The sequence below is a fragment of the Pteronotus mesoamericanus genome, unplaced genomic scaffold (genome assembly GCF_021234165.1).
Source record: "Pteronotus mesoamericanus isolate MK-2021 breed Mesoamerican mustached bat unplaced genomic scaffold, CSHL_Meso_final contig_557, whole genome shotgun sequence".
NCBI classification, from domain to species: Eukaryota; Metazoa; Chordata; class Mammalia; order Chiroptera; family Mormoopidae; genus Pteronotus; species Pteronotus mesoamericanus.
In genome coordinates this window covers 4,578,480-4,603,943 of record NW_026555200.1, presented here as the reverse complement: position 1 = coordinate 4,603,943, position 25,464 = coordinate 4,578,480, and the positions used below count along the sequence as shown (strand labels likewise).

Sequence of the window (25,464 nt, the reverse complement as noted above, 5' to 3'; positions counted from 1 at the left end):
GAAGACTTACCGGTAACAGACGCTCTAATGAGGGCCACACACGCCTCTTAATGCTCTGTGGCCCCCAAGTAATTCAGAGTAGAAATCAATAAAAACAAAGGATAACTCCTCAGGAGAAAGGCTTTATAGAAGCATGAGGTATTTTTATTTTCACTTTTCTTTTTTTAAAGCATCATAGTTTAGAAAGTGAAAACCATACCAGAAGACGTTGATACAACGTTCTTTCTGAAAAAGCTGTTTTTCTCTAGATAAAGAATTTTCACCAAAGAAACACCACAGATCTCATGGCCTCCAGTTTTTCTGATGTTCATGCACTAGACTGCACTCTGCTTCTTCAGAAAGCGCCGCCTCCCCGCTGCACGACTGCCGGCTCCTCACGGGGGCCCCTCTACCTCAAAGAAGCCGGGCGGCCTGCCCAGGGGTGACGGCGGATCACTGTTCACAAAGGCTGTTCTCTTCCTGGGCTCGAGGGAGCTCATTAAAACACCCAGGATCAACAGCCGGAAGAGGACCCCTGTTGCACCTTCTCTAGCTTAGAAGAATCGAAAGCTGTGTTTTGCAGGTGCGAGGCTGCCTGCCTGAAATCCCCATGTTTTGGCCGTTAGTTAGTCTTTTGGGGGAGTGAGCCACAGATCGCCTGGGCTCCCAGCCCGCGCCTGCCCGCCCTGCCGCGCCGGGCTCCTCAGCGTTCTGCCTGGGCGTCCTCGTTCCCAGGCCTCTGCGGCAGGACTCAGGGAACAGACACGCCTGAATTATTCATTCACGCAGGAGTTTTTCAGCTCTGTAAGCAGCCACTTTGATTTTAGTCCTGCTGCTTCTGCCAAGCTAACTACAAAGGTCTGGTGGAGAAGAACAGACATCACTGGAAGAACTGTCTTCTCATTCTGTGAGGACACAGCCATCTCTGCAGAGCAACCTTCTTGACAGAGACATTTGAAGTATATGCAATGGCAGGAGGACCCCCCTCCAGCAGAAAATCGCCACTGCCTTCAGTGCGGAGGCCACGGGCTCACAGCATGTTGTCACCGCTGGGATGGGGCCCTTCCTCCGGTGCCGCTGCGGTCCGAGGTGGCGCCCGGGCCTTCGGAGGGGCAGGGTCCGGCATCGCCCGCCGCCTCCGTGCTGACAGGGCCCCGGACTCGGGGGCCCCGGAAGACCCGAGCCGCGGGCTCTCGGGGCCATGGTTTTCTGGGCTTCCGTGGGGACAGTGGGGCACCGCTGGGATGTTAAACTCTAATGGCTTTTTTGTGTGTGAGCAAAGAACTCAAGAGCCTATTTCTGGCGAACAATGGCCTCGGGTTCCTGCTCAGCCTTCACACCTGTCCTCCAGTACCTGGGAGCCCGCAGCGGACAGCGCCCCGCCCCCTTCTTAACCCAGCGGGTCGCCTTCCTCCACTTTATCCTCGGGTGGCAAGGGCCCCGCCGTGCCCCGGGAAAGAACGTCCCTGGGAGCCAAGCCTGCTCCTGACCTCCCTTAGCCCAGGCAGAGGGACACACCAAAGCACTAACTTCTACTCACTCTCATGAGGGTGACGATTTCGTCCATGTAAGGTCTGATGTGGCTCTTCACAAAGGACACCAACATCCCCAGCTGCTGGAACAGAAACTGAAACGGAGGAGAGGTCAGCACGTTGGCCCCAGAACTCCCAGGGTCACCCTCAGCCCGTGGGAACGACGGCACCCGTTCCCGCAGCGCCCCACCTGCTGAGGTTAAGTTGCAAAGGATCAGACTTAAGACCTCTGGTGGAGATGGTGATGGGGACTGGGAACAACTGTCCATGGCTTCACACACCAGGCAAGCCAGTGGCCGCGTGGCAGGGGCTTTGGGAGCAGGCGGCTGTTCTGAGCCTTTCTGGCACCTATTAGCTCTGTGAGCTCCGGGCCGCTCTCTGCGCCCTGCCTCTTCACTGGGAAAATGGAGATAAAAGCGTTTGCCGCAGGCCTGCTGCCACACCTGGAGAGCACTAGGACAGGGACAGGGACACGAACACCGCTGAGTGTTCGCTCCGCGAACGTCAGCCATCGCTGAGGGGTTTCTGGAATCACCAGACTGGAAAATGAACATGAAACTTCAGTCAACTGTAAACGTACCTTTTGTTTATTCATCCCCAACTCACTACCGCTTACTTTCTAAAATACATACAGTGAACAGTTATGGGCACTGTAATTCATTTATAGTAATTAATTAATTAGGTCAATTAATCAGTTAACTGTCTCTAAGAAATTATGAATCAAAACAGTAAGCAAATTGGGGAAGGGATGGGATAAGGAGACTCTATTAAGGTTGGTACCTTGCAATTGTAAGAAAAGATGCCGTCCACTACAGAAAGCTGGGCATAAGGAGGGCTTGGGGAAGGGAAACCTCAGTACTTCTCAGGGTAAAGAGGTCTTCGGGGTGTAGTTTTTGTTTTGTTACGATCTTCAGATAGTGCTGCATGTCAGCACTAAGTATTGTGAGTGTTAAGTAGCAAATCACATTCTAAATGCCCCTCCCCAAAAGATTTTTATAGCGCTCTATGCCGTGGCTGACCTCCACTAACAAGAATAGTTTAGTGGTGAATGTACATATTTTCACTCTTATTCCCATTTTGAAACTTGGCTAAATTTGGAATAAGAAGTGTTTCAAACAGTGAGTAACAAACGTCCAGAACTCATTACCTGAAGAGCAGAGACTGACAGGACCTGCAGGACTGGGCTCAAGGCGAGCTTGTTCCCATTCTCTGCTGACAGGGCACCAGGCCAGAGCCCGGTCACCGAATGGCACAGGCCTGACTTAGTACAGCCATCCCTGCCTATCTCCTCTACCCCCCTCACGGACTCACTGTGACAGTTTTTGTTAAATGGTCCCCGTGAAGATACACTACAGAAAGCAAGGAACATGACTCTAAGTATAGTGGTTCTTTAGTTATACTTTTGTTGTGTAAAACCTGAACGAAGGTTAGGAAATGTACCCTGGAAGAAAAAGGGCGCAGCGGGATGGCAGGAAGGTCAGGGGCAGCGGGGAGACAGATGGACAAAGCCTCCTGATTCTTGCTGTCATTTCCTGTGAAGTGTAAAGGGGGAGGCGTAAGCACAGACCACACAGCAGCGGACAGGCAAGTGCCTCATTCACAGGTAAGGAGCCCGGCAAACACCTCTGTTCTTCTCCCTCAGATTCTTTCACAAGTTGTCCCCCCATCCCAACATTAGTGTTTAAAAAGAACACATAGTTTGGTTCCTAAAATATGGTAGATTAGATCTCCTCCCAAATCCCGCTGCTATGAAAAGCCTAAAAGTAATGCATAAAAGATAACATTACTAGATTATCAGAACTGAAACTTTTCTCATAAACCCAGACCTCCAAAGGGCTACCTATTAACAAAAATGGTGAATCCCTGCCTCCATCCCACCATGCCTCACCCCAATTGCCCAGTAGCAAATGCAACAAAATTTGTCAGGTTTGATGTGAGGTCCAGGTAGAAAAAATGCCTTCCCTACAAGTTTGTAATTTCAGGCCACTTTCCTATGGGTTTAGGGGTTATTTTAACTATCTGTGTGGCCTGAGAAACTCAAGAAATTAACTTAAAGTTCTCCGAATCATCCGGGAATCATCCGGCAGAAGCAAATGTAAATCCAGAGCAGATTTTTCAGTATTGCTCCAAGGAAGGCCCAGTTGAATATGATACATGCATCCAAAATTATAAAACACAGAGGATGGACCGATGCCAGTGTGACTCAGAATAAATAATAAACAACAAAATTAAATCCATCAAGGATTTTCTATATATTAGAACTACTGGATAAAATAAACAAACCTGTTTAAAAATTCTTAAAGAAATAGCGAGAATAAAAACAGTGAATACAAAATAAGATACCACCAAAAGATAGGCATATTTGAAAGAACCTAGGATAACTTTAGAAATTTTTTAAAAATGTAATTAAAAGTGAAATCTCAATGACAGTTCAAAAAAATAGCTGAAGGATTAGTGAACAGAAAGTAGACCTAATTTGGTGAAGAAAATAGACATGCAAGTTCAGGAAGCACAGAGAATCCCAATTATGATGGATGCAAAAAGCCCACTCCAAGACACATCATCATTAAAATGCCAAAAGTTAAAGATAAAGAGAGAATCTTAAAAGCAGCAAGAGAAAAGCAGTTAGCTACATACAGGGGAGGTCCCATAAGACTGTCAGCTGATTTCTCAAAACAAATTTGGAGACTAGAAGAGATTAACAAGAAATATTCAGAGTCATGAAAAGCAGGGACCTACAGCCAAGATTGCTCTACCCAACAAAGTATCATTTAGAATTGAAGGGCAGATAAACAGCTTCCCAGACAAGAAAAAACTAAAGGAGTTCATCATCATTAAACCATTACTATATGAAATGTTAAAGGGGCTTATTTAAGAAAAAGAAGATCAAAACTATGAACAATAAAACTACGTATCTATCAACAATTGAAGCTAAAAAACAAACTAAGCAAACAAGAAAAACAGAGACAGAATCATGGATATGGAGAGCATTTTGATGGTTATCAGACAAGAGTGGGGTGTGGGGGATGGGTGACGAGGTGAGAAGATTAAGAAGTAGAAGTAGGTAGTTACAGAATAGCCGTGGGAACAGTATAGGAAACGGACTGGCCAAAGAACTTATACACATGACCCATGGACATGAAAAATGGTGTGGGGTTTGCCTGAGGGAGTTGGGGGTGCTGGGTGGAGCAGGGAAAAAACCCTAAAACTCAATGATGGGTCAAAAAAACATAGCTGAAGAATTAGTGAACAGAAAATAAACGTACAGAATGCATCTCTGATGGACAAGGATGAAAAATGTGGACTAGAACCTGAACATAGTCAAGCCTCCAAAATAACCAGTTTATACAAAGTTAAAAGACACCTTGAAGATACAATCAGCCAAATCCAGAATGGAAAATTCTATAGGACAAATGACCTGGTTTCTTCCACAAATACATGACATGAAAAAAAGTGGAGGAAAACAAGGAAAGAGAGAGAGAGAACCAGATACATACAAGGTAAACCAAATGCCATGTGTTAACCGTATTTGAATTCTGAGTTGAATAAACAAAATATAGAAAGAAATTTTTAAAATGAACAAGAACATCTGAAGAAGGATTGATCTTAAATGATATTAAATAATTATGTTAATTTTGTAGGTGTCATAATTGTAGTTATATGGGGAAAAAGTATTTATTGGTGAAACAATATCTGAAATTTGCTTTAAAATACACCAGAAAAAAAGTGTGTGTGTGTGTGTGTGTGTGTGTGTGTATGTAGGGGTTGTGAGAGTTAGATGAAACCAAATAAATAAAATGCTAATAATTATTGATGAGTATGAAAATTTAATATGTCATCTACTTTTATGACTGAAATATTCCATTACAAAATGTTTAATAAAATTAAAAGTAGCCAACAAGTAGAGGGCAAAAGATAAGAAAACCAAAGCTCAAGGCAAAAAAGGACAGAAAAGAAAATAAACAGGTAATGCAGGACAAAAATAAAGCACTAAGTAGGTGGTGGAAGTAAAGCCAAACACAAGTATATCAGCAATCACAGCAACTGTAGTTTACTGTGATTAAAACACAAAGATTTTCAAAATGGATTAAAAAGATAACCTAGCTATATTATTATGTACATTATAGACCGTTCTAAAACAAAAGTCACAAGACAGTGAAAAATAAAAGGATAAGACACATCCTTCCAAAAAAATAGCTAGTGTAGCTATATTAGTATTAGGCAAAAGAAGGTATTATTAAAGATAAAAAGGGTTATTGCAAAATGATAAATGACTGAGTTTTCCAGGAAGATATGATGATTTGAAATTTGTGTGCACCTAATAATATAACCCAAAATATGTAAAAGAAAATTGACAAAATGAGAAATTAATAAATCTACTATTATAAAAGGAGATCTTTATCTCACTTCTTTCAGTAACTGATAAGATTAGGTAAACAAAAATTAAGGATACAAAAGAATTGAACACAGTAAGTAATAACCTAATGATATATGTAGACCTTGTGCATAACATTAGCAAATCTGCACTATTCCCAAGCACAGAGGAAGCATTGTTCAAAATTGATTGAGCATTATCAGACTATTAAGGCAGTTTCAGTGAACATCAAAGAATCATAAACCCAGTACAATTAAGTTAGAAAGATACCACAAAAGAAATTAAAAATGCTGTAAGTCTGCAAATTAAAATATCCATTCTTTCAATGGCAAAAGAAGAAATCATAACATTGAAAAATATTTCTGAAGACTAATGAAAATACTTCATTACTATTCATCAATAAAAAAAAGAATGAACTACTGATACATACCACAATTATGAAGGAGCTTCTAAAGTATTACATTAGGTGAAAGAAGCTAGAGAGACAGACAGACAGACACACACACACACACACACACACACACACACCCCCCACCATAGGATTTCGATTCTATGAAATGCCCCCCAAAGGCAAATCTATAGAGACAGAAAGTGGTTAAACGGTTTCCTGGAGCTGGGATGAGAATGGAATATGACTACAGAGGGGCGGGAGGTTTCTTTCTGGGGTGCAGGAGATTTTCTAAAATTAAGACTGTAGTGATGATTACAGAACTGTCAATATACCACAAATTACTCAATTTATACTTAACAAGAATTTTATGGTGTGTAAATTTCATCTCAATAAAGTTTTAAAAAGTTTTGAATGCAGCTAAATAATACTTGGATTAAAATTTACAGCCATAACAGATATCAGACAAAAAGAAACACTGACAGATAATAAGCTAATAGTCAAGTGTAAGAAAATTTTTTTTAAAAGCCATAAAAAGAAAATAGGAGGAAAATTATAATGGAAAAAAAAAGCAAAGTTACAAGAGAGAAGATCAACAAAAGCAAAAGTTGGTTCTTGAAAAAGGAAAATACTATGACAAATCTCTAGCAAGAAATTAAAATGTAAAAGAATAGTATAAACAAATTCATGCCAACAGATTTTATTGTTTAGATAAAATAAAAATTTCTTAGAACAATGTGACCAAAACTGTCTCAAGAAGAAACTGAAAAATTAAGCAGATTTTTAAACTTATAGTAAAAAAAAAAAAAAAAAATTACAGCCCTGGCTGGTGTGGCTCAGTGAACTGAGCGCCCACCTGAAACCGAAAAATCCCAGGTTCATCCCTTGTCAGGGCACACGCCTGGGCTGCAGGCCAGGCCCCCCGCTGGGGGCGTGTGGGAGGCAACTGATCAATGGTTCTCACATCGATGTTTCTCTCCCTCTCATACCCTCTCTCTAAAAATAAATAAATAAAATCTTTTAAAAAAAATTGCAGATCAATTCCACTAAGGAGCATGGATGTAAAAATTGTAAAATAAATAGTAGAATTAAAGTCAATGTGTTAAGAAAATCATAACCAAGATAGTTTTACATAAGAGTTCAAAAATGTTTCAGTATTGGAACATATATCAGTGTAATGCAACATATTAAGAGACTGAAAGAGAAAACCCATATAATCATTATAACAGACAAATGAAAGGCATTTGATAACTCCAGTACTCATTCATGATAAAAGCTCTTCAGCAAATCAAGACCATGAGAGAATGTTCATACACTTAAAAGCTATCTACCAAAAATCTACAGTAAACATTTTTCTTAGTAGTGAAATCTTAACTGCAGTCCCATTAAAATCAGGATTAAGATTAAAAATTTCCACTGTCACTAAGCCTATTCAACACTGAAGGTCCAAGAAACACAGTAAGAAAAATAACTGGTTCATAGATTAAAACAAAAAAACCCCAAACAATCTTTTTCTTTTTGCACATTACATGATTATCTAGAATGAAAACCTGAGGAAATTTATAGGTAAATTGTAGGATTATTCAGATTTCAATGAAGTTGATTACACAAAAATAAACTTTACCTCTATACTCCAGGCACAAAGTTAGAAAAGATACTACCTCCTCTAAATGCACACCAAATTGAATATATTCATAGAAGGAAAACTAATTAATTCAAGTATCTTAAAAGCATGGTACTCTAACTATTCTCCCTTGTGTAATATATTCTAAGAACAGCGGGAGCTGCAGACCCACCTTGAACTTTATATAATAAGTTTGCTGTCGGTAGTGGTATAGGTATAGCAATCAGAGAATCACTTTGCATGCTCTGTGGTTTAGGGGGAAAAAAAAGAGCAAGAGAGAAAAAGAGGGAAAGAAAAGAGAAAATTCCTCTTTACAGAAAAACACCAGCTATTAAAAGTAGAAAAAAAAAAACAGAACTAGAAATTCGTAATTTTGCAACCAGTATGATAACTGATTGAGGCAAGGATGGTCAACGGATGCTAAAATCATTGGGTAAAAGGTAGACAGGGAATGGGATACGTACACAGTCTCAAAGAATCCCCCCACAGATTATGTAATGACTAAGGAAAAAAGGTGACTATACAATGGGGAGATCTGACAGATACCAAGTAGCCACTTGCTCAAATTCAGGATCAACAATAATGGGACAAACTAACATGAGATACAGTAAGTAGCACACAACTTCAGCTCTGCAGTCCTTTCACTAAAAATGCTTGACTTAAATATAATCATGAAGCAGCAGCCAGAAATCCACACTGGGATAGCCTATCAGACAAATGTTGACACCACATGACCTCTAGGTCACTGAGGATAACTGCCACCCTTCCCCCACAGGCATTCAGCCGGGAGCCATTTGAGGGGAAACTTGGGAAACCGGGCCACCTGACGAACCCTGCCCCGTAGGTGCCAGAGGCTGAGGGAGAGGAGCGGTGTCAGGCGCAAGAGCCAGCAGAGTGCATAGTTAGGGAGCTGAAGTGCAGGCAGGCCTTTCCTGCAGGTGCAGCTTAAGAGCAGAGAGAAGCAAGGGTTGAGGTCTTGGCTACTTACTTCCCGGATGGCCCCATCACAGACCCGAATGACATTCAGGAATGTGGGCATGACCTGGGGCAGGAACTGCACGCACTTGAGCCCCAGGGACTTGAAGATGAAGGTGATGGCCTGGACCACCATGGTGTGATGGTGAGAGAGGGACTGGTCTCGGAAGATCCGCATCAGGGCCACCATGGACACGGCGGGGTAGAACTCGTCCAGAGGCAGGTTTCCCATGTTGACCAGCATCTCACTGGTGCTGTAGTCAGCTAGGACAGAATGACGATGAGAAGCGTGAGCTGTCTGTGACACGACTCTGACTCTAGGCAGAGCACGGTTCGGTCAACAGCAAATAAAGAAAAACTCCTGCCCTGGCTGGTGTGGCTCAGTTGGTTGAGCATCATCTGGTAAACTGAAAGGTCACAGGTTTGATTCCCAGTCAGGGCACATGCCAGGGTTGCGGGTTCAGTCCTGGTCGGAGTGCATAGGAGAGGCAACTGATTGATGTTTCTCTCTCGCATCGATGTTTCCCTCCCTCTCTATTTCCCTCCCTTCCCCTTTCTCTTAAAAATCAATAAGCATGTCCTCAGGTGGGGGTCTGGGGAAACCGCTTCTGACTGCAATTAGCCTTCATATCTTTCTCCCTGCTATTTTTCAGCGCCATTGGAAACACAGGATACGTTAGGAACCAATGAACAGGCTCTCGGCATCGAGGACTAAACACGTTTTGACTTTCCTATTACCTAAACCACTAAAGCCTAAAACAGTACATAATGGGCTTTCTTGAAACTGCTATGTATAACTTAGCTTCTTACTATTACAGTTCACAACTCTGCAGCTGAAGCCATCTATAAAAATAATTACTTTCCCAAATGAAAGAAAAGGGAATTAAAGAAGGCAAACATGTTCAGCAGCTGCTTGGTCCCCCCAGGCAATTGAGACAAGCAAGTGGCAAACGCTACCTGACCTGAATAACCCAGATCTCAAGGACTTGGGGTGGGTGGGGTGGGTGGGGTGGGCGGTTAACGGTGCAGGGAGGAGCAGGGTAGGCCTGGATGATTGGCACCACTGAGGAAGGGGACACCTGGAGAAACATGGCTCAGGCCCTGCTCTTGCAGGGTAACATCACAGGCACACTTCTTCATATACAGAAGAACAAACTGGAAGCGATATGATCCCATCTATAGAACTTGGAAACAAATTATTTTATTTTGGAAAAATAACATTTTGCTGGAATAGTTGGGGAGCAATTGTTAAGCTTTCACACTTTTGGAAATACATCTGCCCTGATGGACAATGGGTTATTTTTAGAAAATTCTCCTGCCTCTCCACATGCTACCCAATCTCTCAGGCAATGTGTCCAACAGCAATGGGGCTCTAGGACCAGACCATCTGAGGAACAAAAGAGCCTTGGAATCGCACTGCTACTAGTGTCCCTGCTACTGGGCCCCTGAGCTTTGCCTATCAATCAAAATACCTATCAATCAGATTTCCCTATCAATCAAAATAGGAAAAATAAATGCTACCCTCTTCCTCCTTGGGTGCCATGGGAATAGAAAACATCAGAGAAGCAGTAACAAAGGATGAGAGGTGAACAGAAGTGATGGGGTGATAATTCGCATCTCTGTCATCGGCCCCCCAAAAGTGAGCACAGACTTAGCCTGTTGACCCTTGACAGAGGACCTGGATAAATGTGAGGACTCTGGACACACTGGGAAGCAGCATCCCTGCTATGACTCCAGAGGAAATTATTGGTTTTTCATTCAAAGTTGCAAAGCGAGCCAGTATGCTGTAACGTTACAGTCATCCAGCCTAAGACTCTTCCTACACATGGCCGGCCAGGGCTCTGTGAGGTGGACATTTGGCAAGTCTCTCATGGGACCCCTCCACTTACAGGAATCCTGACTTGACTTGGATTCTGACAGGCTGACCGCAGAGGCATCCCGGGACTGGTCAATCATGCCAATGTTCACTTTGTGCTTGTAGGGATCCAAGGCCCCCAAAAGCCCTAACACACGAATGGCCTGGTGGGAAAGGGGAAGGAAAAAGAAAACATTAATCATAATATCTGATTACAACAGTTTTCAGGGATATTCTTCTCATGCTCCGTGATACCCAGTTCATACCCAACGACCAGCTGCAGCTACATGAACAAAACGGAGAGGGACAGGAAGTCTAATCGAAGCACGTTAATGCCACAAACTTCACTGTCTCCTCCATTCTCCCGGCAAAGTTTTCAAAGACCAAGTATGCCATGTTCCCTACCTCTCTCCGTGTACCCTGGTTCTGCTCAGTCTTCAGGAAGTTCAGCAGCACCTCAAGCAAAGTGGGGTACTTTCTGTAGGGCTCCACCACATAGCCAGTGCTGGCTACCAACTGTCCCAGGGTCCACAGAGCCACCTGGACAGACACAGAGCACATCGTGAGCTGAGCCAGTAAGAAACAAAGGTTTGCACTCTTGGTTAAATGGTTGTAATGAAGCGTTAGATGCTATTACAACAGAGGAATTTCCAGTCAAGGCACTGAGTATGAGCAGAAACCCTGAGAGATGGAGCATAAACCAACACGACCACCAATGATTTGGATGGCGGCGAACAGTTCCCACCTTTCTCGAAGGACATACAGAGTCCTTCCGCATCCTGCCCAATAACAGGAGAAGTCTGGCTCAAAGGGAAATTCAAACTGCTCTCAATTTCAGTCTAGTCACCTAATGACCTCAAGGACTAACGTGCAGCCAGGCCTGGGGAGGGCGAGCTGAAACCTGTGGGCCTTCACAGCCGGAGGCCAAGGCTTCCTTCTTCCCTGCAGGGGCTGGGCCTGACAGAGAGTCAGCATTTGCCTTTGTCCCAAGGAAATGGCACTGGTTAGCCCTGACCCATACTGAAAGTGACTCCTGGTCAGATGACAGCTAATTCTGGTTCCCAGTCTTTCTTTCTTTTACTCGTTCAGCAAATATTCCTGAGGACCTACTATGTGCTAGGTGCAGGCTGGGGGCAACGAAGTGACTAACAGAGACAAGGTCCCTGGTCTCATGGAGTCTGTCCTGCTCAGCCAGGAAGCAGTAGTACTCACCTGCCTCTTGGCCAACAGAGAGGAGTCCTGGAGCATGTCCATGATGATGATAAAAAGTTCATCAACCCACTTCCTCATTTCCAGGCCACTAACCTACAAAACGAAGAAGGGGGTGGTAGATAAGACTAGGAATTATGGCACTGAGAAGTACTTTGACTTATTCAAAGGTTAAATAATATTCTTTCCATCCTGTGGAAACAGCAATTGTCTCCTTACCTGAGCCAACTCTCCTATTGTAGCCAAGACATTGTTGATCACTCCTGGGTTTGGATCAGGGTCTGGGTCTTTCAGTTTCAAAATTAAAGCCTATGAAAAGGAGGTATGAGCAAATGAATGCAGGGGAGAGTCTACAAGAAACCTTTCTTTTATAAATGCAAAATTGACCCAAGAGACCATTCCAGTCATCGATAAATTACTTCTAGGTTTTATGAATCCAGGATTCTCAACAAACTTTTCTCAGACACGTACAAAAGTCTGACACACAACAGGGCTGGGAAGTGTCAGGATTTAAAAACATTCTCCATGCCTGTTCTGAACTGTATTGGTGTGACTGATCATTTGTCAAGGCTCACGCAAGTTATAAAAGACTTTCCATGACTCTAACACATTCAAATTTGGATGTTATTTCAGATTTTAAAGCCCATTTTTTCACTTTGGGGGAGCTGTTTTATGCCACGATTCACCTACTTCTTTCTAAACACACATCTGATGATATGCTTGAAGCATCGCATCTTATCTCTTATCAGGAGAGCCCTCTGCAGCAATCCTGAGATTCCTGGGATTCTTTAACTGAGGGTGCTTGATGTGGCCTTTGTCCCACGGACCAGTGAAACTGCCTACTTTATTCAGTGTACCAGTGAGCAGCGAAACACTCCCATTGCCCCAAATGAACTGGCATAAGACACTAGAGCAAGTGCCAGTCTCTCTGTCTGTGGTGAGTTACCTTCAGAATAGGCTCCATGTAGGGGCGGATGAGTCGGGGGGCATTGGAGACCAGGTGGCCCAGCATGCGGGCACTCTGCTCTTTGATTCTTCCAATGCCGCTGTGCTCCAGCTCGGTCAGAATCTGCAGGGAAGGGAGGCTCAGCACGGCAGAGGGGGTTCCAGAGCGGAACTGCGTGGCAACAGGGAAGTGTGGACAGGAGCAAGGAGAAGGAGCCAGAGCGCCACTGCAGATCAGGTGGCTGCCTGGTCCTCCATAAGCAAAGGGCATCTCTGCAGCTCAGTCTTGGATGCAGCAGCAACTGGGTGGAAAACTGTGTGAAACCAGCCCCTTCCCCCCCATCACAGCGCCCCAAGGTCCCACAGTCCTTTCTAAAGCACAGCTTTTAATGGTGGAGCACAGTCACAGAAGACTGAGCAAGCCCAGAGGGATCGTGTGAGCGGTGTTTTGCAGAGATAAGGAAGGAAGGAAGGAAGGAAGGAAGGAAGGAAGGAAGGAAGGAAGGAAGGAAGGGAGGAAGGGAGGAAGGAATGGAGGAAGGAAGGGCTCTCTGCCGTAAAAATCTTTGTCCAGACAGCAAATCACTAACAGCGCCTTAAATAATGACAAAGGAATCAAAGAGTAGTCAGAACAGCTATGATGTTGCAAGAAATACTGATATTCAGGAGTGGTTTCAGGCACATCTAGGTAAACCCAAATAGTTCGGGATCCTATCAATAGAAACCCCTGGGATTTAATGAACAGAGATAGCATGTTTGTTCCGACATCCTCAAAATAGCAGCAAACTGCATATTATGCTGACGACAACACAGACGTCAAGAACTTATTATAGACAGATTTCTGAAGAGCTGGAGTTGCCAGAGGAAATCTCTGATTAGTGACAAAAGTGAAATAAACAAAGCTTATGTTAACCCTGCTACCCAAGGAGCAGTCTGAAATTTAACGTTCTACTTTGTCTTAGGTCACTGACTGAAGAAGCCTGATTTTCTGGATCCCCTCAGCGGGCAGTTTTCCGTCTCAGCAGACAGCAGGGAGAGAGGACGGAGTGGAACTCTGTGAACAGGCCCACAGAAGCCAGGGGGTGCTGCCTGGGAGGAAATGGGCACCAGCGAGGGGAGCGCCACTCCCTAGGGCGGGGCGGGGCCAGAGCAAAGCACCAGGAGTCCACTGCCAGAGCCAGAGAGCACCGCTGCACCCCAGTAACAGGACACCGTGCCCACCTCAGTGAACCAGACAGTAAGGGAAGGCTAAAGCACACTTAGGTAACGTCCCTTATCAAGGCACGGGAACGTGCAATTCAACGTGGGAAAATTCTTAAAAACGAGAAAAGCTATGTTAAACTTTGGCATCTCAGAGGCTCAGTTCAGTCTGTGGGATGTTCACTCCGCGGTGCTTCAGGTTCTGCAACATTAGGAAAGCGAGAAGACCCGGCAGCTTACTGCGAGCTCCTAGAGGACCCAGGCCCCACCCTGGCTTGTCCCCAGCCGAGGGGCTCTCGGCACCCAGTGTACTTGGGATGGAGTGTGTGCTAGAACGGCCTGTTAGCTGGATGAACACGCTGACAGTCTCACTAGGAGATACGTCTACATCATGCTTGTTTAGCGTGATTTGAACTGACAGGCTCAACAACGGTTTCTTCCCTAAACCTTGGGTGTTTTAAAAAGACAAAATGATAGGCATTCCTAACACAGGCCAGCTGTTAAAGAGACAAACTATTAGGCTAAAAACAGAAGTGCCATTAATATATACCATTATACCATTAAGTATAATCTTCCAATTTACTGAGTGATGACAGTAAATTTATGGTCACTTTAATTACGACAGATTGTGAATAAATGACATTTCTCTAGAGTAAAAATTACATATATGACTTTCTATGTTTAAGTTCTTTATATGTTAAGAAAAGTGTTTGTATGTTAAGAAAAAGTGTTTACTTTCTATGTTTAAGTTCTTTATATGTTAAGAAAAGTGTTTGTATGTTAAGAAAAAGTGTTTACTTTCTATGTTTAAGTTCTTTATATGTTAAGAAAAAGTAACCGGGGGAGGGTCAGGAAGCAGAGGATGAGGTGAGGACAGGATAGACATAGGGAGACAGGAAATGACTGGTGAGCCACACCGAGACCCAGAAAAGGTGGCTGAAAATAACTCGAGGCAGGAAGGACTGGTCCACACATCGCTCACAAGAGGCCAGAGAACTTACTTGGGTGGGTAAAGAGAGGTCTCAGCAGGAACTGAAAATTCTACTGGATCGACCAGCAACGTCAGTCTGCAACCTCCGGCTCTAGTCCAAGCAGCTCAGTTTGGTTCTCACATTATTTAAGGGAGGCCAGGGACCAAGACCAGGGGCAACGGCTCTGAGAACCCGCACTGACGCCCCAGGTTTGGCCTCTCTGCTTAACCGGGTGTCAGCAAGAAAAGCAGGAGCGCAGAAGGGGAGAGGGACTGGGAGGGCCATCTGCAGCAAAGGGTGCCAAGAAAGGGGATCGCTGGTGACGTCAGGAAAAAGAAAGCTGTATGACAGGTTAGCCTGAGACTAAGAGGCACCCTGGAGTCATACTGACAAATGGTCTATGAGGTGACAGAAACAAGAACTGAAATTACAAAGCCCTGAAAACAGGTGGACTCTTGGGGCCCAAATGTGGTTTTCACCAGGTATCTCGACCTTTCTTCCTCTCCCTTGTCTTCAACTCTCTTTCCCTGAACAGTTGTCATGATGGAAGTCCTCTCCCCGTTGCCTCTAGATTTGAGCATCACATCATTACCTGGATGAGCATCTTGCGCAGGAAAGGCATGACGAAGGCTGGGTTCATGCTACTGAGCCGGCCCACAGTGCAGATGGCCAGCTCCCGGATCTCAAACACCTGGTCATTCAGGGCCACAAATAGGGCCTGCAAATTCTCTGCCTGGGCCAGGTGTGCATCAAAGCGCTCGTCCAGGGATGCCAAGACACAGAAGCGAATGTCAGGGTCTGCAAGAACAATTGAGCCTTTGAACGCCTCTTTGACACTCTCAGCCTTCCAGGCCTTTCCCTGTGTTCCCTCCGCTGCTGTCGGCCTAGCGAGAGGGTTCCAGATACCTTTCTCTCGTCTACCCTGTCAATCTTTTCTGTGCTCCCAGAAACAAAGATAATAGAATTAAGGACGGATTATCTTACAACAATAGGCAGGAGCGGCCAAGCCTAACTCCTTGGCAGAGAGAGCTGAACGTCACCTTGTTGAGGCTGAAGGTCCCTAGAGAGGCCATGCAATGACACTGCCCCAGACCCCTAACCTTCCCCCAACTGCTTCTGTCTCATAAGCTTTACCGGGGTCTGTTATCCCGACCACGAGCAGCTTGCTGAGCACATCCGCCACCACTTGCACGGCAGTCTGGCTAACCACGTGAGCGTGGCCACTGATAAGGTGGACAGAGGGCGTGAGCAGGCGGGAGCAGGTGCGGGCGGCTTCCATGCGGATCTCCTTGTGCTCGCTGTTCAGGAAATGATCAGCACAGTGGCGGACAAACTGAGTCAGAGAGTGTCCTGGATACAAGGCAGAGAGAAAACCACACAATCACTGCTGCTTCAGACAGCAGATCTGTAACTTCTAGCTACATTTTCCATTTTATGGCTACTAATTCAATTTTCAACAAGATATTGATCAGCAAGATATTGACCCAGTACTCTTCCTAACAAATGCGTTTTCAGTCATTAGAAAGTCAGACAGGAGGCGGAGGAGCTGGGAGACAGGAAAAAAGCATTCCCCCATCCTAATCCTTCCCTTCTTCCTTTCAAAGAATAAATCATTTTGTTTTATTCTGACCTGACCCTTTATATTTCTGGAGAGTATAACAATTCTTGATCAAATTTACCTTGTCTATATTAGTTTCTGCCTTAAACACCAAAAAGAGAGGCTGATGTAGGCTGGGCTTAAATACGGCTACTTTCTATTCATTACAAATAAACTGTCCTGGGTGTTAATCAACGTTAAGTGGAGGAACTGCAATAGGGAAAACACAGATGGCTGTCCGTATTCAGACGGCCTGTTCAGGCTTTTCGTGCTTGCTTGTTTCCCTAAAGACTTGACTACCACCACCTACACAATCTTAAATTTCAAGAAGTATCCATTTTTCTCTCCGGAACTGTTATCTTTCTAGGGAATTAATGGGGGTTTACCTGCAGTTTGGAATTCCGAACTGAACTACACAGTACAGCAGTCCTAGAAAGCATACAGCCACAGGCGCAGGAACAGCCAAAAGCCCCTGCTCATACATTTTAAAACATTAAATGTCATCTCAGCTACATGGCAGTAGAGAGGTGAGGGGGATCCATCTCTGACTTTTCCATCTCTGAAGCATTATTTCCTTGGACTAATGCATATCCTTCCTGAATACCACCTGCCCAAAACTCAGTATGGGGAAAAAACAAGCAGTAACAACCTATGGAGTCTAGGAAGGATGAGCTGCTGCAGAGTCAGTTACCCTGTCTCGGGCCCCTGGCAAGATCCAGGAATTCTAGGCACCTTCATTCCTTCCTTGATGTTCCCAGCATCATGCACTATCTCTGTATGAGCTGCTGCAATTTCTTACCTTCAAATTCAAAGGTGCCAAGAGTTCGGAGAGCAAGGGTGATGCTGCCCACGTCACCGGCCTCAGGGAGGGTTGCGAGGCCAGGGGATGCCAGCTGATGGGCTAGGCCCTTGGGCATGCCTGGGTGCCGGAGGGGCTTGTGCATAAGGACCAGGGACAGCATCTTCAGGAGCCCATCCTGGATGTCCTTCTTGAGTTGTGGAATCTGACGGCTCAGGTCGTACAGCACAGCTGTGAGGGCAGGGCTGAGGGGGAGGACACCAGTCACACACGGGACTGCGTACATGACATTCGGCCTGTTCTTGAGAAGAAACAATCCTCCCTGTCCAGCAAGGGGATCAGACCCCATCACTGCTTGGTCTTTAAAGTAGAAAGGAGACTATAAAATAGAGTAAATGTCCTGAACTCTCTTGGCTGGGTCACAGATTTCAAAACAATGAGTTTCTGTTTTTGCCACAGGAGAACTTGCTCAATAAACAACCCGGGAGGCAGGTTGAGAGCATCTTCCTTATTTTATACATGAAGAGAATTAAAGTGTAGAGAGATTAAGCAGTCTGCCCACAGAGCTATAAACAATAGCTGCAAACATTAGCTGAGCACTTCTTATATGCAAAGCATTGTGCAAAGAGCAGCTGTTTCATAAACTCTTTCACTTAATCCCTACAACCCCAGACAATAGGAATTTGTGTTGTACTCCCTTTCCAGGTGAGAAAACCGAGCCTCAGAGAAGTAAAGTAACTTAGTCAAGACCACACAGGTAGCAAGTGATGAAAGTAGGATTTGAAACTAGCCTGTGTGTGCAGGGAGAGCTATCCTGCCTATCCAGTTCAATGTGCAAACGACCATGCCTCACTCTTTCAACACAGTCCCGGAACTGCAGTGCACGCCTCCTATAACCGGAGATGGGGACAGCAGCGGTTTCTGACACCCACCTCAGTCCCACTGCCAGCATAGGCTCCAGCAGCTCCTTGATATCCTGCTGGATGCCTGGCCCCATGGCTCGAGCCAGCATGCTGATGCAGGTGAACACTGTGGCATCCACCTGCATTGCCTTCTGTCTCCTGCAGAAAACCAGAGAGGGGCTGGTTTAGACATAACGGCATTCCGTGACGCCCCACCTCCAAACTGCCTGGAGGCAAGGGGGGCCAGTCACCCAGGTGGGGTTACCACACGTGGGTGTGCAGGTGATCTACTGCACAGTCTAGGGGGCCCATCACACCAGAGTGACTGTAGATCTCTATACAGTATTTAAAACGCCAATCCAGCAGGTGGCAGTAAAGTGTCTTGAGGAATTGCCCCAGTTCACTCAAAAGGAACCACAAGGGTTAGGGCGGTGCTGGCCAAGGTACCTATTTAGGAAGCAAACTAAACGATGTACATTAGGGGCCAGAGTGCAGGGCACAGCCTTCTTATGGAAAGGAATTCTTCTCCCTGTGATGAGAGTGCTGGGCTTTAGAATGAGTGAGGCTTCTTCATGCACCAGAACAATCCTTGCTACTAGAGCAGGAAACTATAAGGACATAATTCTAATTAACACTGACCCCTAGACTTAGAGAAGGCACCTGCCCTCTCCATCTTGCAGGTATCAAAGGTTGTTTTCATGCTTTATTCACTGGGAAGTTTCAAGAGCGGAATAATGTATCCAACTTTAGCAATAGGAAAAAAGGTGACCATGAGGTCCTCTAAGTTCCAGTCTAGGAATCCTCTCTTTAGGTCTTATATCTAATTAAGGTTTAGAAAGCAGGAGAAAAGAGCATAACTAAGTGATTCCCAGTAAATAATACTGAAAACAGCACTGACATCTAACATGCTCCCAGGGTATTCAATTGACCCAAATATTTACGTCAATATCATTTCACTTGGGAAAGGCTGGCGCTCAACTGAGGCGGGGCTGTTATTAATATGACTTGCTATGCTGTGGGAGTTAACCAGGCAGAGAACGGGCTTAAGCTCCAAGGAGATGGATGGAGCATCCTTCCTCTCCAACCAAATGGGGTGGGCGGTGAAATCATAATAGAGATGCTTACTTATGGGCAAAGTCCTTAGGAGGCAGGGCTGCTCGGATGATGTCCAGCACACGAGGTAAGTAGACCTTAAACTCAGACCTCACAGCCACGGAAAGCAGCCCTAGTGCTTGGAAGGCTGCTGTACGTTCCTTCTCCTTCTTGACACAGCTTAGGACATGGTTCATGGTATCCTGGAGGTACTGGGTATCTGAGCACAGAAAAGACAAAGTGTATGGTTCGTCAGGGTTGGTCTATATATCAAAGCTCAGAGTTTCTATAGAACAGTTAGGTTTAAGAATAAATTAAGGCCCTGGCTGGTGTGGCTCAGTGGGTTGAGCATTGGACTGCTAACCAAAGGGTTGCTGGATCGATTCCCAGTCAGGGCACACGCCTGGGTTGCGGGCAGGGTCCCCGGTTGCGGGCATGTGGAAGACAACCAATCAATGTATCTGTTGTGCATTGATGTTTCTCTCCTTCCCTTCCCCTATCTCTACAAATCAGTAAGGAAAATATTTTTTTAAAAAAAGAATAAATTAAGCCTGTTGGAAAGATGTTAAGAACTCAGAGATGTACTAACCAAAGACTTCTGCTTAATAATTACTCCTCAGATACATCTTTTGAAAATACTAAAATTATAAGATTTTTTCTTTTAATTAAAAAAAAAACTTACAGGGTCTCCAAAAACAATAATATCACATAATTGTCTCCATTAGTGTTATATTTTGAAGAAAAGATTACATCCTCCTGTTTAAGAGATATATGTTAAGGCTTATTTAAAGACAGAGAGGATCACCTAAACTATTTTATATTACACTGAAGTTTAAAGTAACATTAAATACTGTTTGTAATAAACAGGCCATTCCATTTGGCTTAGGCCTAGAAATCACTGCTATTACCTAGAGATTTCTGTTATAGTTATACGTAATAGAACAAGATTTAGCCTGTAATTTGGAAAGCCACATGTGCATTTTCATTAAGTTTATATAAGCCAATGTGCATGGGTAGGCGATTCTTGAGCAATTAAAGCTAAAGTGTTATTACTCCTCTGAAGGCTGGAATTTCTTGATTCTTGCCTCTTCTTGTATTTCTCCTCTTCCATCTTACTGGCCCCAAGTCTGTGCACCAGAAGCACATACCAGCAGCAGAGAGGGAAAGACCACACATCCATTAGAAAGTTGGGGGTGTTGAGGGCCACTGAACGACAGTCAGGACACAGTGAACTAGACTCCTGAACAGCCCGTATATGTCACTGCATTTATTCTAATGAGCAACATCTCCCACAACTCCTGTGGTCAAATGACATTAAAGCATGCCTGGGCTTGAAACCCAAGGAGACCTAGAAGACCAAGGAGACCAAGATACAACCCTAAAATCAGAGAGCATCAACAAGGAAAACTAGACCTTTGCAAAGGGGAACAGCATTCCAGCAGGAAAAAGGATTAAATCAAGAGAATTTCCTTTTCTGGAGTGAGCACCCTAAGAGACTAGGAATCAGACTTTGTTAGAGATTTGAGCCCAATCTTTGGGCATTTTTGATGTTACCAAAGCTGGCATCATCAGGAAATTCAAGCAAGAACTTCCAAACTACAAGCTGTAAACACGAGGCACTTTTCCAAGAGCTGCATATATTGTGGCACATACTGTGGAGGCTGCCCAGGCTGAATTTCAATGGCATATTTTAGTGTATTATTTAATAAAACAACAAAAACCGACATCAAAAGAATAAACCTAGGGGCCCTCTGAGCCTTTGTATCCTGCTGCTAGGCAGCCTTTTGAACTCATTGGGTAACTGCTTCCACAATGTGCCAGACTTTGATCAAATTTGGCCTAGTTATTAGTTTCTTTTGAACCACAGACTTTCAACCCAAGATCATTTACAGCTCTACTGAACAGGGGCATGTTTGGTCATTAAAAAAGAATGAAAAGCTGAAAAATAGGGGTGATTTTCATAATATCACTTCTCTCTGGTTCAGTGATTTTATGCAGCTAATTGTCTTGTCCTTACTCAATACGCTCTATTCTCGCACACGGCACATTTAACAGCTCAGCAGCTACCTAGTTCCCCTGCTGTTTCATCTGGGCTGGGGGGCGTGAAATGAGTCTGTACTGGGGAATTGCATCTGTCAAGGGTCAGGCTGGCCTTCCTCTTGCGCTCCTGGCTCTTATCTGGTCCTGAATGCTTATTAAGCACAGGCAATGTGCACCACAGTGAAGCACGAACACACGTCTGGGATGGGGCCTCTATACTGAGCAAATACGGAGGTGAAACAGGACATAAATATGGACAGGCCACTGGAGTAGTATTACAACTTTCACCTTTACTTGATTTCTAAAATGGATTTGAAGTAGTCCGAGGAGGCAATAATAATAATCGTTTCCACTTTTGAGGGCTTACTCTGTGCCAGACACTTACAGCAGGTGCTTAGGCATTAATGCAGTTCACCTTGTGACGCAGGGGCGGTTTTAACGTTTCAAGTCAGGGAAGGTCAATGACCTGCCCACAACCTTGCAGTTACGGACAGAGACAGGATTCACCCCAGGTCTGAGAGCCACACCTTTGCATAGCTAGGGGCTATAATGGAAGAGGAAAAGGAGTAACCCGGGAAGGCCTCAGGGAAGCCAGTGTCTGAGTTGGGCCACCTTCGGGAGCCAGGAATTCACTGCCCGCTGACCACAGGGCAGGAATACGGGAACCCACAGCCTGTCACCCATGACACCTGCCCCTGGAATATCCAGCCCTTCCTTCTGTGAGTGGTAAGCCATCTCAGGGACCACCTCAGAGGCAGAAGCAGGACAGTCACCAAATCCCCCGTCCCATCGAGGGGCTGCTGCAGTATCTAACTGCCCTTCCTTTGGTCTTTTAGTCCATTGATGAACTTGTTGGCTTCCATACACAAGACCCTGCTTGGCTCTCGAACTGCCTCTGCCTGCACGTTCTGACTGCCCCTCCATCTGCTGCCTCTGCTGTCTGCAGGAAACCCGAATTGGTACTAACCAACGATGGGCATGGGGCAAAGCCACCAGAGGCCAGCTCCCAACTGGCGCTGCTTCAAATGAGAAGCAGACATAACTTTTTGGAACCACCTCTCTGTTTAGTCACCCTTAAGTGGGGGACGACGTCTTCCACGGGCATCCTCACCTGTGAAGGCAGACGGTCGGAATGCAGCCAAGCGGGGTAACAAATTAAGGATTGTCATTTGGATCAGCGAGTTCTTGCTGTTCCTGCATTTCAGCACCCACTGGCACACCTGAGAAAGGAAGGGCACAGGGTTGGCAAAGGAGAGGGAGGTGTGGAGCTTGGAAGCAAGGGGAGCGGGCCTCCTGCCGCCTACCTGATCAAATTTCTCCTCCATCAAGTCTCTGCAACACCGGCTCTCCACCAGGGTGGACTTGGCTGGGCTGGGGGAAGCCCCGAATCCCATGAGGCCTTGGTGAGAGCTGTACCCCAGCAGTCCCACCAAGGCATTTGACTGCTGGGGCTGCACGGCCTGGAAGCTGGTGAAGGGGGTGATATGGCGAGGTTTCGTTCCGAAGCCGAGGAGATCTCTGCAGTACTTGTCATGTACCAACTGCTGCTGGGTGATTTCCTCCATTTCTTCTCTCAGGCGCTATATACGTGGGGGGAAAAATCACCTTACGGACAAGTGGCATTTGCCCAAGCACCACACGTCTACAGAGCAACACATCTATCCGGCCCCAAAAGGCAGCCATCTCCAAAGTGGAGGGTGGCCACTCTTCAGCTTTAGGATTATGGCTTCCCTAGAACCTTGCAGGAGGCCTGACTTTGTTCTGATTTAGGCTAAAGAACACCGCCTACGGAGCAATAATGACGCAGTAGGGGGCTGGCTGCCAAGGACTCCCCCCTCCCACCCCAAGTCAGTTTGGGAAAGCTGACTTGCAAACTGCTGGGCCTACAGACCCAAGATCATAGCAAGGAAGCCTCTTGCCAAGGTGAGGGGCAGCGCCACACCAGCATCCTGTTAAACATAGTCTGCTCTACTTCTTGCCAGAAACTCTGGGAGAAACAACCTGGGCAAATGATTTTCTCAGAATCCTAGGAATTCCATATGCTGTGTGCAAAAAACTGGCACAGAACTCCCATCTATTCCGTATTCAAAGGCTACTTAGCAAGTCACCCTCAAAAAGTCAAAATAAAAAGAATGTAAAACAATTTTCTAAATTTCCAAAATTTTCTCAACACAGATTTGTGCCCCTCCCCAAAAGAATCTTGTCTACATTCTTGTCCAGGTCATCAATGACTCTTATGTCGCTAAATCTGATGGTGGAGTCTCAGTCCTCATCTTATTTGACTTGTCTGCAGCATCTGATCCAACTCACGATCTCCTCCTCCCTGAAACTCTCCTCGCTTGGCTTCCTGGACCCGGCGCTTTCCTGCGCCACCCCCACCCTTGGGCTCCCTTGGCTGCTCCTCATCTCCTGCCCTCGGTTCTCAGACCCCAACTCTTCTTCAGCTATATGAGTTCCCTGTGGTCATCCAATCTCATGACTTGAAATAACATCTATGTGCCAACGAACCCAAATCTGTATTTTTCCATTCATCTCTCTCCCCAGAACTACTATCTCTACTCAGCCTCCCAGCAGGCATCTTAAACTTAACATGCTCAGGAGCAAACTCCTGCCCTTCTACCCTGCAGCTGGTCTACACCTGCTCCTCCCATCTCAAAACTGGCTCCTTCCATCTCAACTGTCCCACCTCAGTAAACAGCAACTCCATCCTTCCGGTTGCTCAGGTCAAAAACCTTGATGACTCTTTGTTTCCCACTGACCCTCCAAATCCCAAATTCAGAATCCAGCCACTCCTGGAAGCCCCTGTGCGATGAACTTGTTGGCTTCCATACACAAGACCCTTCTTGGCTCTCGAACTGCCTCTGCCTGCACGTTCTGCCTGCACCTTGCCCTCGGTGTTCCTCCAACCCCCTCTCCCACCAGCCCCCTCGCCCCACTCTGCTCAGCCACGATGGCTAGCCTGCTGTCCCCCAAATAAAGCAGCGCACTCCTTCCTTGGGCCCTTGGTGCCTGCAGAACCAGCGGTCTGGAATGCTCTTCCCCAGGCACTCATATGGCTGTTTCTTTTCTCTGCATGACCATGCTCAGACATCATGATATTTAAACATGTGATCGTCACTCCACGCCAGCGTCCCCGATTCCCTCTCCCTGCCCTACTTTTCTCCATAGCATTCGTCACCACGTGATATACTAGTTTTACTTATTTATGCATTGTCTGTCTCCCCCTGCTAGAATGTAATGTTTTATTCATGCTACGTTATTCTAGCTCTTAATATGTGATGTAGCTTGCCCATCGTACAGGAAATTATAATACCTTACATTTGGATAATTCTTGGTAATTCACAAAGTACTGTCACAACAGCATTTCATTTAAATCTGTGAGTTAGGCAATGTTGTCCTGTTTTTCTACTGGGAGGAAACAAAGATCCCAGAGCTGTCTGGGCGACACTGGAAAGCACCATGTCATACTTGGGTGGACACCTTTCTGAGGGCTACCACTTAAGGAATTTCCATGACATATCAGGCATTGTGCTGGGCACTGCATGTAGCTCTAGGAGCCTCCCTGGAACTCAATGTGGTGGGTAAGAGCTCCATCAAAAGTGAGGAAAACGAGTGTAAAAATGGTTCGGTGGTTTCCCCAGGTCACACAGTGCAGAGGGGAGCTGGAATTCAAAGCCAGGTCCCCCTGTTGCTACACACAGGGCAGCCTGCACTGCCCCACACCCAGGGCACGGCCACTCCCAGACCCCCCCTGAGCCTACTAAAGCAGGGGGCCCTGGGATGAAGTTTCACACTGCCCAGCGCCCACAGGAGGGCACACAGGGGGACCTCTGCCTCCTGAGCATACCCCGCATCCGACTATCTCGCAGTGCCTGCAGTGCCCGCACCAACTGGAGCCGCTGCGGAGGCGCGCCCACGCTCCGGCAACCGCTTCCTGCGGCAGCCGTGGGACTGCGACCTCCACCCCCAAGGGCCCGGCTG

The 25,464-nt window shown here is 45.7% G+C and overlaps 1 protein-coding gene across 1 annotated transcript in view; it reads right to left on the bottom strand.

Annotated features, from left to right (window-relative positions):
- Positions 1–25,464, bottom strand: part of MTOR (mechanistic target of rapamycin kinase) — a 111,576-nt gene that overhangs the window by 79,086 nt on the left and 7,026 nt on the right. Inside the window, exons 7-20 of the mRNA XM_054579749.1 lie at positions 22,788–23,063; positions 22,595–22,703; positions 19,477–19,663; positions 18,382–18,510; positions 17,450–17,694; positions 16,188–16,403; positions 15,646–15,851; positions 12,884–13,006; positions 12,157–12,246; positions 11,941–12,033; positions 11,134–11,268; positions 10,763–10,892; positions 8,887–9,137; positions 1,520–1,606 (exon numbers count right to left, since the gene is read on the bottom strand). Of these exons, the coding sequence (XP_054435724.1) occupies positions 1,520–1,606; positions 8,887–9,137; positions 10,763–10,892; positions 11,134–11,268; positions 11,941–12,033; positions 12,157–12,246; positions 12,884–13,006; positions 15,646–15,851; positions 16,188–16,403; positions 17,450–17,694; positions 18,382–18,510; positions 19,477–19,663; positions 22,595–22,703; positions 22,788–23,063 (2,277 nt within the window). The remainder of the gene's footprint in view (positions 1–1,519; positions 1,607–8,886; positions 9,138–10,762; positions 10,893–11,133; positions 11,269–11,940; positions 12,034–12,156; positions 12,247–12,883; positions 13,007–15,645; positions 15,852–16,187; positions 16,404–17,449; positions 17,695–18,381; positions 18,511–19,476; positions 19,664–22,594; positions 22,704–22,787; positions 23,064–25,464) is intronic.